The following is a 16,119-nucleotide window of genomic DNA, read 5'->3' on the forward strand; positions in this document are numbered from 1 at the left end:
TGCCAGGGGCTCCACAGAACTTGCCTCTGGCCAGTTTGGCCAAGGGGGAGGCATCCTGGCAAAATGGAAAATAATCCAAGCGATCCCTAGATTCATATCCCAGCATTACCATCTGCAATCTATAACCCTAGCCTAGTGTCTAACTTCCTCTGAGCTTTCAGTTTCCTCAACTGAAAATAGGGAAAATACACACCTCACTGGGAAAACTGGTAAGTTATAGGAGTAAATAACTAGCATGGCACCTGTCACAAAATGCTAGCAAGCCCCCAAATATGAGAAGCAAGGTTGAGAAGTCCCACCATCACTCCTCAAATGTTCCCTTATGCTACCTACCTACGAGCCTGTTAGTGAAATGTTCCCTTATGCTACCTACCTACCAGCCTGTAATGTTCCCTTATGCTACCTACCTACGAGCCTGTCAGTGGGCATAGACTAAGGCTTGACGTGCTCTGGATAGCTAACCTGGAGTTTGAAGATTTGCTGTTGTGTTTAAAATAAGGGGAAGATGCCAGGTACCCTGTGGCATCTGGGCCTGAAGCCCAGAACTCCCTCCCTTCCTGGCTAGTCAATCTGTCTCAGCACTGCTTCCCTCTGCCAGCCAGTACTTGCTCTTCCAGGCCACTTTCCTGACGGACAGGTTGGTGGGCTGCTTGAATGGGACCTAAATCACTTTTGTCCACCAAACCCAAGGAATGGTTTGTTTTTTAAAAAAGGTGGTAAACATTTCAGAAGTAGGTAACAACAGAAAAGGTATATAGTTCAGATTTTATTGTAGTTCTAATTTACTTAACACGCTATAAAGGAAAACCCATACATCCTCCTGTTTAAGAATCTCTGAATTCATACTGCTCAAGGATTTCTTGCATGAACATTTCTTTTTCTTTTTTTTTTTTGAGATGGAGTCTCGCTCTGTCTCCTAGGCTGGAGTGCAGTGGTGCCATCTCAGCTCACTGCACCCTCCGCCTCCCAGGTTCAAGCAGTTCTCCTGCCTCAGCCTCCCGTGTAGCTGGGACTACAGGTGCCGGCCACCATGCATGGCTAATTTTTTTGTATTTTTAGTAGAAACAGGGTTTTACCATATTGGTCACGCTGGTCTCGAACTCCTGACCTCAGGTGATCTGCCCACCTCAGCCTCCCAAAGTGCTGGGATTACAGGTGTGAGCCACCACGCCCGGCTAACATTTCTTTCAGTAAAATTCAAGTAGGTTTTTTCTACACTAATGCATAAAAACTGTTAAAATGAAAACCTCTTATAATCGAAGTACTGGTACCATGGCCTCTTGTTCCTAGTAGTTTCTTTACCCAGTAGTTTTTTGTTTGATTTTTTTACCTTTACCTTTCTCTATTTTTTCTTTTAGACATCAAGTCTATTTTGAAAACTGTCACCCATTCCAAAAGAGCCTTGATCAGTATTATTTTAAAACTGATTTTAAAAATTTTCAGTTCTCTGAATACCATTTTACATATAACATACTGTGAGAAAATACCCTGTTATCCATTTCTGAGTCTTGGGTCATTTAGACTTTTCTGCTTATAGAGTGAGAAAAGAAAGTATGATAAAAAAAAAAAAAAAAAGGGGGATAAAAGCCTCTCAGATAATACCCCCATGAAATTGGACTGACTCAGATGTTATAATAATTAGGATGGATTGGGCTGAAACCTACTTTTAAATTTTAAATCAGCATAATTAAAATTCACCATGTAATAAAAGTCACCAATTTTGATGAGCTTTGACAAATGGATAGTCATGTAACCACCACCACAATCATGATACAGAACATTTCCATCATCCCCAAAAGTTACCCTGTGCTCTTTTTTTTTTTTTTTTTTGAGACGGAGTCTCACTCTGTCGCCCGGGCTGGAGTGCAGTGGCGCGATCTTGTCTCACTGCAAGTTCCGCCTCCTGGGTTCACGCCATTCTCCTGCCTCAGCCTCCCGAGTAGCTGGGACTATTGGCACCTGCCACCACGCCCGGCTAATTTTTTGTATTTTTAGTAGAGACGGAGTTTCACCATGTTAGCCAGGATGGTCTCGATCTGCTGACCTTGTGATCCGCCTGTCTCGGCCTCCCACCGTGCCCGGCCTATCCTGTGCTCTTTTCAGTTACCTTCCTTAGCTCCTAACTCCCGGCAACCACTGATCTACTTTCTATTATTATACTGCTTTTATAGAGATCTAATATATAAACAGATATATATCACTATCTGTTTATCCTTTCACCAGCTGATGTATATTGGGGTTGTTTCCATTTTTGGCTATTATGAATAAAGCACTAAGAACATCTGGGTACAAGTCTGTGTAGATATATGTATTCATTTCTCTTGTGTACATATCTAGGAGTGAGACTGCTGAGCCCAAGCGTATGGTAAGTGTACATGTATCTTTATAAATGCCAAGATGTTTTTTATTTTGTATTCCTACTAGCAATGCATGAGCTTTCTGTTACTCCACATCCTCACCAATATTTGTTGCTATAAGTGCTTTAAATTGGTTGGGCACAGTGGCTCACGCCTGCAATCCCAGCACTCTGGGAGGCCGAGGTGGGAGGAGCACCTGAGGTCAGGAGTTCAAGACCAGCCTGGCCAACATGGTGAAACCCTGTCTCTACCCAAAATACAAAATTAGCCTCGCATGGCAGTGCATGCCCGTAATCCCAGCTACTTGGGAGGCTGAGGCAGGAGAATTGCTTGAACCTGGAAAGTGGAGGTTGCAGTGAGATGAGACCACACCACTGCACTCCAGCGTGGCCAACAAGAGCGAAACTCAGTCAAAAAACAAAACAAAACAAAACAAAAAACAAAAAAACTGCACTCATAGTTAAAACACAATCATGTGCTAGCAAATGGATAGAGACTAATATAATCTAGGGAAACTGCTTTGTTAATAAACTAAGGACCTATTAGGTACCTTTGTTATTCTACTTGGGTTATAATCTATAGCTAAAAAGTCCCTTCACTGATAAACTTCTGTAACTTTTCCCTAAATATTGCCCCTATATTCATGTTCTGTGGCTGCCTTCTGTGGCGCTGTAATAGACTCACAAAACTTGGTGGCTTAAGTGACAGAAATACATTTTATTGCAGTTCTGGGGGCCAGAAGTCAAAATTTAGTTATCACTGGGCAAAAAAAAAAAAAAAAGCAAGGTGTCAGCAGGGCTGTATTCCCTTGAAATTCTAGGGGAAAATCCCTTCCTTGCCTCTTTTAGCTTCTGGTGGCTGTTGGCATTCCTTGTTTTTTTGTTTTTTTTTTTTTTTTTGAGACAGAGTCTCACTCTGTTGCCCAGGCTGTAGTGCATGTAGTGCAGTGGCACGATATTGGCTTACTGCAACCTCTACCTCTCAGGTTCAAGCAATTCTCCTGTCTCAGCCTCCCAAGTAGCTAGGATTACAGGCGCACACTACCATGCCCGGCTAATTTTTGTATTTTTAGTAGAGATAGGGTTTCGCCATGTTGGTCAGGCTGGTCTCGAACTCCTGACCTCAGGTGATCCACCCACCTCAGCATAATGACCGGCCAGCATTTCTTGTTTTTTTTTTCTTTTCTTTTTTTTTAAGACAGAGTAATGCTTGCTTCGGCAGCACATATACTAAAAAACTGGAACAATACAGAAGATTATTAGCATGGCCCCTGCACGAGGATGGCAAGCAAATTGGTGAAGCATTCCACATTTTTCTCAATACTTGAATATGGAACATATGCACAGGGGAAGGAAATAACATTGCACTTTATAAACACTGTATTGTAAGTGGAAAATGCAATGTCTTAAATAAAACTATTTAAAATTGGCACCAAAAAACCCCCCAAAAAAGACAGAGTGTCACTCTGTCACTCAAGCTGGAATACAGTGACATGAGCTTGGCTCACTGCAACCTCACCTCTACCTCCTGGGTTCAAGCGATCCTCATGCCTCAGCCTCCTGAGGAGCTGGGATTACAGGCATGCACCACATGCCTGGTTAATTTTTGTTTTTTTAGTAGAGACGGGGTTTTGCTATGTTGGCCTGGTTGGCCTCAAACTCCTGATCTCAAGTGATCTGCCCACTTCGGCCTCCCAAAGTGTTGGGAAAGAATACATATGATTGCATTTAGGGTCCACGTAGATGTGATCCAGGACAATCTCCTATTTCAAGATCCCTATCACATCTGCAAAAATCCTTTTTCCAAATAAGGCAACATTTACAGATTCTAGAGGTTAGAATTTTATATTTTTGGGAGACATTATCTAGTCTATTAAAGCCTACATAGTAATTTAGTCTATTAAAGCCTACATTAGTATAAATTAGAAGTTTACTATATTACTAAAAATGGCATGTGAACATAGTATAATATTCATAAAATTCACTCCTTTATAGTATTTTGTTTCATCCTTACCATAGGAAGAAAGTTGGGACAGAAGGGGTAGAAGGAAATTTTAATCTCTTAGAATAAGAGACACTGGGGTGGGCGCGGTGGCTCACGCCTCTAATCCCAGCACTTTCAGAAGCTAAGGCGGGTGGATCTCAAGGTCAAGAGATTGAGACCAGCCTGGCCATCATGGGGAAACCTTGTCTCTACCAAAAATATAAAAAATTAGCCAGGTGAGGTGGTGGGCACCTGTAATCCCAGCTACTTGGGAGGCTGAGGCAGGAGAATTGTTTGAACCCGGGAGGCGGGGATTGCAGTGAGCTGAGATTGCACCACTGCACTCCAGCCTGGGTGACACAGCGAGATTCCATCTCACACACACACAAAAAAAGGCTAGATATGGCTATCTGGGAGTACTGTAATATATAACTATTATTATTTCTCCTTTAAGTTTCAGGCAAGGCCAGGTGTGGTGGCACACGCCTGTAATGCCAGCACTTTGGGAGGCTGAGGCAGGCAGATTGCTTGAGCTCAGAAGTTCAAGACCAGCCTGGGCAACATGGTGAAAGGCAGTCTATCAAAAATACAAAAATTATCCGGGTGTGATGTTGCGTGCCTGTAGTCCCAGCTACTTGGAAAGCTGAGGTGGGAGGATCATTTGAACCCAGGAAGCAGAGGCTGCAGTGAGCTGAGACTGTGCCACTGCATTCTACCCTGGGTGACAGAGTGAAACCTTGTCTCAAAAAATAAAAGTTTCAGGTAAAATATTTACTGATATTTCCACAGCTTAATAAAAACAGAGCATGCAGTTTTTTTTAAAAAAATTAGATTTTAACATCTAAACTCTTCCCGCTTTTGAATATTTATGAATTTTCCTCAACTTTCTTGTTTAAATCTCCTCACTACATTCATTAACACAACTGTTTTCTATCAAATGGTCACATGAAGCCTACATCATAGGAGCACATAAGAAAAATTTAAATAAACTTACTGTTGTTTTTTCCTGTCAGTGAAGTGATGCTCAATCTCCTAGCCGTGGTGGGTGACTTCTGCTGGGGTGGAGTCCGACACTGCTTTACTAGATCTTCATCTGATGCTGATGTCATCAATTCTCCAATAAGAATTCTCTCCAGGCTCCCATCATCAATGCCCTTCCCCAGCCACCGCCCACATGGGAATCTGGTAGGACAGAAAACAAGTTTGTTATTATTTTTTTTTGAGACAGGGTTCTCGCTCAGCCCCCTGAGTAGTTGGGACTACAGGTGTGCACCACCACACCTGGCTAATTTTTGTGTTTTTTGTAGAGAGAAGGTCTCATTACATTGCCCAGGCTGGTCTTGAACTCCTGGCCTCAAGTGATCCTCCCATCTCAGTCTCTCAGTGTGTGGATTACAGGTGTGAGCCACTGCACCCGGTCAGAATATTTTCAAACTAGAAATTAATTTGGGAGTTCAGGCACAGAAGAAAAGAGGACAATGTTTCCATAGAGTAGTGTTGGCTGTGACTAGTGGTATCCAAGAGATCTTTTCCTCCCACTGAAATTATTTTAGGCTTCTTTTTTATTTTCTTTTTTTTCTGAGAGTTATATTAATCTTTCCAACACTTGTGGACTAAGCAATAGCAGCAAACATCTGTTGTTTTAAAAAGTTTTCTGAGGCTGAGCATGGTGGCTCATGCCTGTAATCCCAGCACTTTGGTAGGCCAAGGTGGGTGGATCACTTGAGGTTAGGAGTTTGAGACCAGCCTGGCCAACATAGCAAAACCCCATCTCTACCAAAAATACAGAAATTAGCCGGGCGTGGTGGCAGGTACCTGTAATCCCAGCTACTCGGGAGGCTGAAGCACAAGAACTGCTTGAATCTGGGAGGCAGAGGTTGGAGTGAGCCAAGATTGCGCCATTGCACTCCAGCCAGGGCAACAAGAGTGAAACTCTGTCTCAGACCAAAAAAAAAAAAAAAAAGAGAAAGAAAAGAAAAAGTTTTTTGGGGGGCAATTTTGTATGACATAAACAAAAAAAAATTGCCCCCCTCCCCTGGAAAAAAAAAAAAAACCCTAAAATTCAGAAGGCAGTGGAAGAGCTCAAACAATTCTTTTTTTTTTTTTTTTTTTTTGAGATGGAGTTTCACCTTGTTGCCCAGGCTGGAGTGCAATGGCACAATCTCGGTTCACTGCAATCTCCCCGTCCTGCGTTCAAGGGATTCTCCTGCCTCAGCCTCCCAAGTAGCTGGGATTACAGGCGTACACCATCACGCCCTGCTAATTTTTTTTATTTAGTAGAGATGGGGTTTCACCATGTTGGTCAGGCTGGTCTCAAACTAATGACCTCAGGTGATCCACCCGCCTTGGCCTCTCAAAGTGCTGGGATTACAGGTGTGAGCCACTGTGCCTGGCCTACAATTCTTAAACCTTTTCTTATCTGAAGAGTCTTAAAGAATTCTGAGTTCCCAAGGCCATTTACTTACCTGTATGTATGTCCTGTGATTTCATTTCTGACCATGACACAATCCACTAGCCATTTGGCTAACAGTCCTGAGTTATCGTGACCAATCTGAACAGTGGTCAGCTTCCCCAAGTTCTGGCACTGTAGGGACAGGACCTTAGGTTATTTAGTACCCAATCCCATCCTGTTACATCTCAGCTTTACAGGTACTTTGGTTCCATCTAATTTAACAACTGCAGAGACAAACCCTGCATAATGTATTCAGCTATGCACTAGAGAAATATATTCACATGTATTCCTTGCTCTTAGGGAGCTCCCACATAATGAGATAGGAGACATATGGACATTAACTATCAAATGAGGGGCACTGCACACAGTGCTAGATTAGAGATGTAAAAAGTGCTAGAAGAATGCTGGGGAAGGAACAGTTACTTCTACTTGGGGAACCCACAAACAACACTGAGACAGTGACTTGTGCCTTGAAGGATGAGAATAATTTCTAAAAACAGACAAAAGATGCTATTTAGATTTCGTTACAAAGAGGTCAAGAAAACAATTATAGATTTTAAAAATCACTGACACTGATATTCTTTTTTAGAAATTTTTTCGTGGGCACACAGTAGGTATATGTATTTATAGGGTACATGAGATGTTGATATTTTTCTGTTCCAATAAGATACTAAGGCAGAACTGACCTCAGACCTCATATACTAGAAGTCTTTGAAGCTATTTTTTAAAAGGCATAGTTATCAGTAAGTTATCTTCACTGGCCCTTTGTGGACAAGTACAAAATAAAGCAATGATAATAGGAATAGTAAAAATGAATACTAATTAAGTTCTGACTTCTAAAATTTGATAATGAAAAGATCACTGACCCCAACTATGTGCTGGATGAGAACATCAGAATTGTAAGTTTTTTTTTTTGGTTAATTTTAATTTTTAATTTTTATGGGTACCTAGTAGATATGTATATTTATGGATTAATTGAGATATTCTGATATAGGCATGCAATGCCTAATAACTGTATCAGGGTAAATGGGGTGTCCGTCACCTTAAACATTTATCATTTGTGTGACAATCCAATTATACTTTGTTATTTTAAAATGTAGAGTTAAATTATTTTTGACTATAGTCACCCTGCTGTGCTAGCAAATACTAGGTCTTATTCACTCTATTTTTTTGTACCCATTAGAGCTACGAGTTTTTTTTTTTTTTTTTAGACGGAGTTTCCCTCTCATTGCCCAAGCTGGAGTGCAATGGCGCGTCTCGGCTCACCGCAACCTCTACCTCCCGGATTCAAGCGATTCTCCCGCCTCAGCCTCCCGAGAAGCTGGGATTACAGGCATGTGCCACCATGCCCGGCTAATTTTTGTGTTTTTAGTAGAGACGGAGTTTCTTCACTTTGGTCAGGCTGGCCTCAAACTCCCGACTTAAGGTGATCCGCTCGCCTAGGCCTCCCAAAGTGCTGGGATTACAGGCGTGAGCTACTGTCCCGGCCAGAGCTACGAGTTCTTAAAGCACTTTATTCTTTGTATCTCAGTGAGAAGGCATCACCATGCTCTAACTTAGGGATGATGGCATCTTGAATTAGTTGTGCAGCAGAGATGGAAAGAAGTAGGTAGACATGAGAGAGACAGCTTAGAAATGGCAATGATGGGGGTTTTAATGTACTTTCATTATTGGTAGATGAAGAAAAGCCAAGGGTTTTAATATTTTATATACAGGTGGTTTTGAGTCTACTGTATGGATAAGGCCAAACTGGGCTCCTGGGGGCGGGGGGAGCATCATGACTCTAAGTGGAAACTGCTATTTCCAGACCCCAAGGAACATGAGAATGGGACATTCAGTTAGTACCATTTCCTTCCTCAAACACAACATTTATTTGTCCTCTTCCTCCACCAAGATCAACCTGTGTACAGGCTTAACCACATGGAACTATTTCACCAAGTAAGACTGAAAATTGACTACAATATTAAAAGGTTGTTGTTTGTTTTGTTTTCTTTTTGAGACAGAGTCTCGCTCTGTCACCCAGGCTGGAGTGCAGTGGCACAATCCTGGCTCACTGCAACCTCTGTCTCCTGGGCTCAAGTGACCTCAGCCTTGCAAGTACCCGGACTACAGGTGCATGCCACCATGCCCAGCTAATTTTTGTATTTTTTGTAGAGATGGAGTCTCACCATGTTGCCCAGGCTGGTCGTCTCAAACTCCTGGGCTCAAGCAATCTGCTCACCTTGGTCTCCCAAAGTGTTGAGATTATAGGCATAAGTCACTGCGCCTGGCCAAAAGGCATTTTTATAGAATCGTTCTATAAATGTCATCATGTGGTCTAAAACCCGTAAGCAGATGCTTGAACCCAGGAGGTGGAGGTTGCAATGAGTGAAGATCACACCACTGCACTCCAGCCTGGGCGAAAGAGCAAGACTCTGTCTCAAAAAAAAATAAAAAATAAAAATCCATAAGCATGAATATCAGCTCTCCTCTCCTTTTGCCAAAGGATGACCAGGTTTGGGCAAAAAGCATTTTACAGTAGGGAGGAGAACCACTGTGGGGAAAACATTTATTTGAATATTTCCTGCTTGCTAGGATCTGTGCTAGACCCTGAAAATAATGGGAGAAGACCTGGAAAGCCCCAAAGCACATCATTACAAGTGAAAAATAGAGCTTAACAATGAAAATGCAAAACAAATTAGTATAAGCTGCTTAAGACAACTTTAGACATATAATCACAAAAATGATCCTGCACGCTTTGAGTGTTCCTCTATTTTATTTGATTCAAGGAAAAATGAAAAAGCCAGACAGAATCATCTGTAAAACTACACGTGATACAGTCTTCTAGGAAAGGTATTAGCTGAACCTACCTCGAAGGTCATTTCGAGGAGGTTTTTGGGAATCTGCATTACTCCTGTGTCTCCTAGCTCTCCTGATACACAGATCCAAGGGTTTGATGTGATTATTGCATTGCTCAACTTTTTGATTGGGATGATCACTGACCTATATGGAATCACTGAAAGAAAAATGCAGAAATTAATTAAAAAGCGGGAATAAAATTCTCCTTATAACAAAACATATATTAAGAACTCTTGTTGGTTTTCATTGATAATTTGCTTTTTATGATCTATCAAGATGTACTTACACGAAAAGTTGAGATCATAACCTTTCAGTCTAGAAAGATGAGATCTAGTTTGCAAACCAGAAGTCTCAATACTCGCAGCAGTGGTTTTCACAGCATGTATATCATCATGTATGTATGATGCATATATCAACATTAAATGAACAATCTCAAGCATTAGTATGAGAATACCTAAAGATGTGAACATTGACTGTGTATATTGTGTTTTCATTGCTTAAATTTTCTTAAAAATTAATTTTGTACCAAAATTGAATAGAAATGAACATGATTACTGATATAGTTTTATATAAAAAGAGGGGTGAATGACTTTTTGGACAGTATTGAGTTTCTTGGGCAATGCTTTAAAGCACTGCATTTCAGAACTTTCCCGTCCCAAGTTTACAGAACAATATGCAAAAACCACAAATAATAAACAATGGCACCTCCACTCCGGACATATCGTGAAGTCTATAAACCACAACTTGGAAAGCTATTAAGGTGACTCAACGTGCAAGAGGAGCCGAGGGAGGCTCTTCCACAGACACACCACTAGATGTCACTGCCCTATCACTGTCCTTTGCTCAAATGTGGAAGCACGAGAGGTTAGACGTTATGCATGTCCTCCCTTCTTTTTTTTTCTTTTTTTTTTGAGACAGAGTCGCACTCTGTTGCCCAGCCTGGAGTGCAGTGGCGTGATCTCAGCTCACTGCAACCTCCGCCTCCCAGGTTCAAGCGATTCTCCTGCCTCAGCCTCCTGAGTTAGCTGGGATTACAGGCGCCTGCCACCACACCCGGCTAATTTTTGTACTGTTAGTAGAGATGGGGTTTTGCCATGTTGGCCAGGCTGGTCTCAAACTCCTGACCTCAGGTGATCCACCCGCCTCAGCCTCCCAAAGTGCTGGGATTAGAGGCGTGAGCCACCGTGCCCATCCCTCACTTCTTTTTAAAAAATGGGGACAGGGCCGGGCATGGTGGCTCAGGACTATAATCACAGCACTTGCACTTTGGAAGGTAAAGGCAGGTGAATCACTTGATGTCAGGAGTTCAAGACCAGCCTGGCCAACATGCTGAAACCCCATCTCTACTAAAAATATGAAAAAAAATTAGCTGGGTGTGGTGGTGTGCACCTGTAATCCCAGCTACTTGGGAAGCTGAGGCAGGAGAATCGCTTGAACCTGGGAAGCAGAGGTTGCAGTGAGCCGAGGTTGCACCACTGCATTCCAGCCTGGGCAACAGAGTGAGACTCTGTCTCAAAAAAAAAAAAAAAAAAGAAAAAAGAAAATGGCTGGATGTGGTGGCCTGTAATCCCAGCACTTTGGGAGGCCGAGGTGGGTGGATCACAAGGTCAGGAGTTCGAGATCAGCCTGACCAACATGGTGAAACCCTGTCTCTACTAAAAATACAAAAATTAGCCAGGTGTGGTGGCACACACCTGCAATCCCAGCTACTCAGGAGGCTAAGGCAGGAGAATTGCTTGAACCCAGGAGGCAGAGGTTGCAGCGAGCCGAGATTGCGCCATTGCACTCCAGCCTGGGCAACAGGAGTGAAATTCCGTCTCCAAAAAAAAAAAAAAAAAAAATGCAGACAGGGCCAGGCACGAGGGCTTATGTCTGTAATCCTACCTAGCACCTCGGAAGGCTGACGTGGGCAGATCACTTGCGCTCAGGAGTTCAAGACCAGCCTGGGTAACAAAGTGAGACCTTGTCTCTATACAAAACAAAAAAAATAATTAGCCAGGTCTGGTGGTACACATTTGTAGTCCCAGCTACTCAGGAGGATGAGGAGGGGGGATCCCTTGAGCCAGGGAGGTCAAGGATGCAGTGAACTCTGATCCCACCACTGCACTCCAGCCTGGGCAACAGAGTGAGACCCTGTCTCAAAACAAAAAGGGGGGAGATGGTTTAAGCACTAAGCATTTTTGTCCATCACAGCCATACATTTCTAGTTTTTTGTTTGTTGGTTTTCTAGAGATAGGATCTAGCTCTGTTGCCCAGTCTGAAGTGCGGCAGCCCAATCAGCGTTCACTGCAGCCCTGATCTCTGGGTCTCAAGCAATCCTCCCATCTCAGCCTCCCCAGTAGCTGGGACTACAGTTGCACGCTACCACACCTGGCTAACTTTATTTATTTATTTACAGTTTCACTCTTGTCGCTCAGGCTGGAGTGTAGTGGCACGTTCTTGGCTCACTGCAACCTCTGCCTCCTGGATTCAAGTGATTCTCCAGCTTCGGCCTCCCAAGTAGCTGGGATTACAGGCGTCTGCCACCTCGCCCGGCTAATTTTTGTATTTTCAGTACAGAAGGGGTTTTGACATATTGGCCAGGCTGGTCTCGAACTCCTGAACTCAGGTGATCCACCGGCCTTAACCTCCCAAAGTGTTGGGATTCCAGGCGTGAGCCACCGTGCCCGACCCCTAGCTAACTTTTTTTTTTTTTTTTTTGAGACAGAGTTTTGCTCTTGTTGCCCAGGCTGGAGTGCAATGGCATCATCTCGGCTCACTGCAACCTCTGCCTCCCGGGCTCAAGCGATTCTCCTGCCTCAGCCTCCTGAGTAGCTTGGATTACAGGTGCACACCACCACGGCCAGCTATTTTTTGTATTTTTAGTAGAGATGGGGTTTCATCACGTGGATCAGGATGGTCTCGAACTCCTGACCTCAGGTGATCTGCTCACTTCGGCCTCCCAAAGTGCTGGGATTACAGGCATGAGCCACCGTGCCCGGCCCCTAGCTAACTTTTTAATTGTTCTTTTGTTGAGACAGGATCTCACTATTTTGCCCAGGCTGGTCTTGAACTGGACTCAAGTGATCTTTTTGCCTTGGCTTCTCAAAGTGCTGGGACTCCAGGCATGAGCCACTGCACCTGGCCTGATTTTAAAATTTTAAAGTGTTTTTTTTTTTTGAGACAGGGTCTCGCTCTGTCACCCAGGGTAGAGTGCAGTGGCACGATCTCAGCTTACTGCAATCTCCACCTCCTGGGCTCAAGTGATCCTCCCACCTCAGCCTCCCCAGTAGCTGGGACCAGAGGTGTGCACCACTACACCCAGCTATTTTTTGTAGTTTTAGTAGAGGCAGGGTTTTGCCATGTTGCCCAGACTGGTCTCAAACTCCTAAGCTCAAGAGATCTGCCTGCCTTGGCCTCCCAAAGTGTTAAGACTACAGGCATGAGCCACCTGCCATGTATGTATGTATGTATGTATGTATGTATGTATGTATGTATGTATTTATTTTTGAGGCAGAGTTTCACTCCATCTCCCAGGCTGGAGTGCAGTGGTGCAATCTCGGCTCACTGCAACCTCTGCCGCCCGGGTTCAAGTGATTCTCCTGCCTTAGCCTCCCAAGTAGTTGGGATTACAGTGGCTTGCCACCGTGCCCGGCTAATTTTTGTACTTTTAGTAGAGACGGGGTTTTATCATCTTCGCCAGGCTGGTCTTGAACTCCTGACCACGTGATCCACCCACCAAGGCCTCCCAAAGTGCTGGGATTACAGGTGTGAGCCACCGCACCCGGCCAATATTTATTTATTTTTTGAGAAGAAGTCTTGTTCTGATGCCTAGGCTCAAGTGCAGTGGGGCAACTTCAGCTCACTGCAACCTCCGCCTCCAGGGTTCAAGCGATTCTCCTACCTCAGTCTCTGGAGTAGCTGGGATTACAGGTGTGCGCCCACCATGCCCAACTAATTTTTGTACTTTTAGAAGAGACAGGGTTTCCCCATGTTGGCCAGGCTGGTCTCGACCTCCTGACCGCAGGTGATCTGCCACCTCTGCCTCCCAAAGTGCTAGAATTACAGGTGTGAGCCACCATGCCCAGCCTTTTTTTTTTTTTTTTTAAGTAGGGTAGAATCCATATTTGTTGTTATCCTTGGAATTTCTGCCCATTTGATCATAAGAGGAGGTGTTAGAAGCCCTCCTTGAAAGATCTACAAGTAGGATGAAAAACATTTACTGAAGAAGGTGCCTAGATACAGCCTCACAGTATGAGCTCATGGTTCAGTGCACTCTTAGATGAGGAAAACAGATAATTGGTTCATTTCCCTAATTTTACATAAAAGACTTTCTTTATGTTAGGTGAATAGTCTCCCTTTGTGTCCTTTTATTTTGGCTTTAGGATAGGAAAATGTCACAGAAAAGGCCATACTTTCATGGTTTAGTAATCATCAGAATCAAATGGGTTTTGAAACTGAAAGCAGAAGAGGTCAGTGTAAGACTTTATTTTAGGTGCCAGAGGCTTTTCTCATTTCTTGCATTGATAAGAAAATCTGCAGAAAAAGGCATGTTTAGGGTCAGTAGTTCTGTGGCTGCAAAAAGCCCACAGATGCACAACAGTGATTTCATAGTTTAAGTATGAAAAAGCAATATGATTAAATTTAAAAATTTCTTTCATGAAGAATTCCTCAAATTGAAAGAGTTACTCAGATGAAGAGAAATCTACAGATATAAGAAGGATTTTAGGAATCCTCTACTGCTGCTACTTCTTATTTATTTAGAGACAGAGTCTCATCCTGTCACCCAGGCTGGAGGGCAGTGGTGTGATCTTGGCTCACTGCAACCTCTGCCTCCTGGGTTCAAGTGATTCTCCCACATCAGCCTCCTGAGTAGCTGGGACTACAAGCGTGCGCCACCACGTCCGGCTAATTTTTGTATTTTTTGGTAGAGATGAGGTTTCACCATGTTGGCCAGGTCAGTCTCAAACTCCTGACCTCACGTGATCCACCCGCCTTGGCCTCCCAAGGTGCTGGGATTACAGGTGTGAGCCACTGTGCCTGGTCTCTTCGATTTTATTTTATTTATTTATTTTGAGATGGAGTCTCGCTCTGTCGCCCAGGCTGGAGTGCAGTGGCGCAATCTCGGCTCACTGCAACCTCCGCCTCCCGGGTTCAAGCAATTCTCCTGCCTCAGCCTCCTGAGTAGCTGGGATTACAGGCGCCCGCCACCACACCCAGCTAATTTTTGTATTTTTAGTAGAGACGGGGTTTCACCATGTTGGTCAGGCTGGTCTGGAACCCCTGACCTTGTGATCCACCTGCCTTGGCCTCCCAAAGCGCTGGGATTACAGGCTTGAGCCACCATGCCCGGCCCAATTTTAAAACTGTATATAACTTTTTAGTTTCTTATACCTGTAGTAACCTAATCAACGAATAGTAACTTGACAGGCGTTACAGGATGGCCTAATCCCCATTCCAATTCCCTTTTCCTTTGTCTGCCGTTACCAGAGATTGGAAAGCCAAAACTTACATAATTCTGGCCAGTGAAATGTTAGTGATATTTATTGAGATTTTTTGGAAAATTATGTCTTTCTAGCACAGATCCTGCCCCTCCTTGGCACTCTCTCCTTCCTGCTGGAAGGTATGCTGAGAACAGCCATGTTGAAACCATGAGGTAACTAGCACACACAGAGCATGTCTAAGGGGAAAAAGACAACGAGCCTGGGTCCGTGATAGCACTGCCCACTGCCTACTTTGAGACCTTTATTATGTAAGTGAAATTACTATGCTGTAAACCACTGGTTTTCAAGTTTCTGATACTTGCAGCTAAATGCAATTCCTAATTGACACAAGTAAAAATTCTCCAAAGTAAAGGAAGAGGTCCCACTGCAAATAAGAATTAGCAATGAAGGAAAGAATAAATGCTATCATTCGGCTTTCTATAAAAAATACGTCTCTTAGACAGGCTCAGTGGCTCACGCCTGTAATCCTAGCACATCGGGAGGCTGAGGCGGGTGGATCACCTGAGGTCAGGAGTTTGAGACCAGCCTGGCCAACATGGTGAAACCCTGTCTCCACTAAAAAAAAATTAGCTGGGCATGGTAACACACGCCTATATACAGGTGTGTGATTTGGGAGGCTAAGGCAGGAGAATCGCTTGATCCCAGGGGGCGGAGGTTGCAGTGAGCCGAGATTCCACCACTGCACTCCAGCCTGGGTGACAGAGCCAGACACCATCTCAAAAAAACCAAAAACAACAACAACAACAAAATCTCCAGGTCCAGCGTGGTGACTCATGCCTGTAATCCCAGCACTTTGGGAGGCTGAGGCAGGTGGGTCACTTGAGGTCAGGAGTTCGAGACCAGCCTGGCCAACATGGTGAAACCCCATCCCTACTAAAAATACAAAAATTAGCCGGGTGTGGTGGGGCGTGCCTGTAATTCCAGCTACTCATGAGGCTGAAGCACAAGAATTCCTGGAACCCAGGAGGTAGAGGCTGCGGTGAGCCGAGATCGTGCCACTGCACTC

General features: G+C 43.9%; 1 protein-coding gene and 1 non-coding gene across 6 annotated transcripts in view; one reads left to right on the top strand and one right to left on the bottom strand.

The window, feature by feature from the left end:
- The window catches only part of DENND5B (DENN domain containing 5B), a 191,347-nt gene that overhangs the window by 8,033 nt on the left and 167,195 nt on the right, over window positions 1-16,119 (bottom strand). For all 5 annotated transcript variants that reach the window (XM_002823082.6, XM_024257191.3, XM_054527071.2 and 2 more), the window contains 3 exons: window positions 9,642-9,787; window positions 6,806-6,924; window positions 5,335-5,522 (listed from right to left, as the gene is read on the bottom strand). In XM_002823082.6, the coding sequence (XP_002823128.3) occupies window positions 5,335-5,522; window positions 6,806-6,924; window positions 9,642-9,787 (453 nt within the window). The remainder of the gene's footprint in view (window positions 1-5,334; window positions 5,523-6,805; window positions 6,925-9,641; window positions 9,788-16,119) is intronic.
- On the top strand, window positions 3,563-3,672 carry LOC112135910 (U6 spliceosomal RNA). Its single transcript, XR_002917142.1, has one exon. It is a non-coding gene; the product is annotated as a U6 spliceosomal RNA (small nuclear RNA).

The sequence above is a fragment of the Pongo abelii genome, chromosome 10 (genome assembly GCF_028885655.2).
Source record: "Pongo abelii isolate AG06213 chromosome 10, NHGRI_mPonAbe1-v2.0_pri, whole genome shotgun sequence".
Lineage (NCBI taxonomy): Eukaryota > Metazoa > Chordata > Mammalia > Primates > Hominidae > Pongo > Pongo abelii.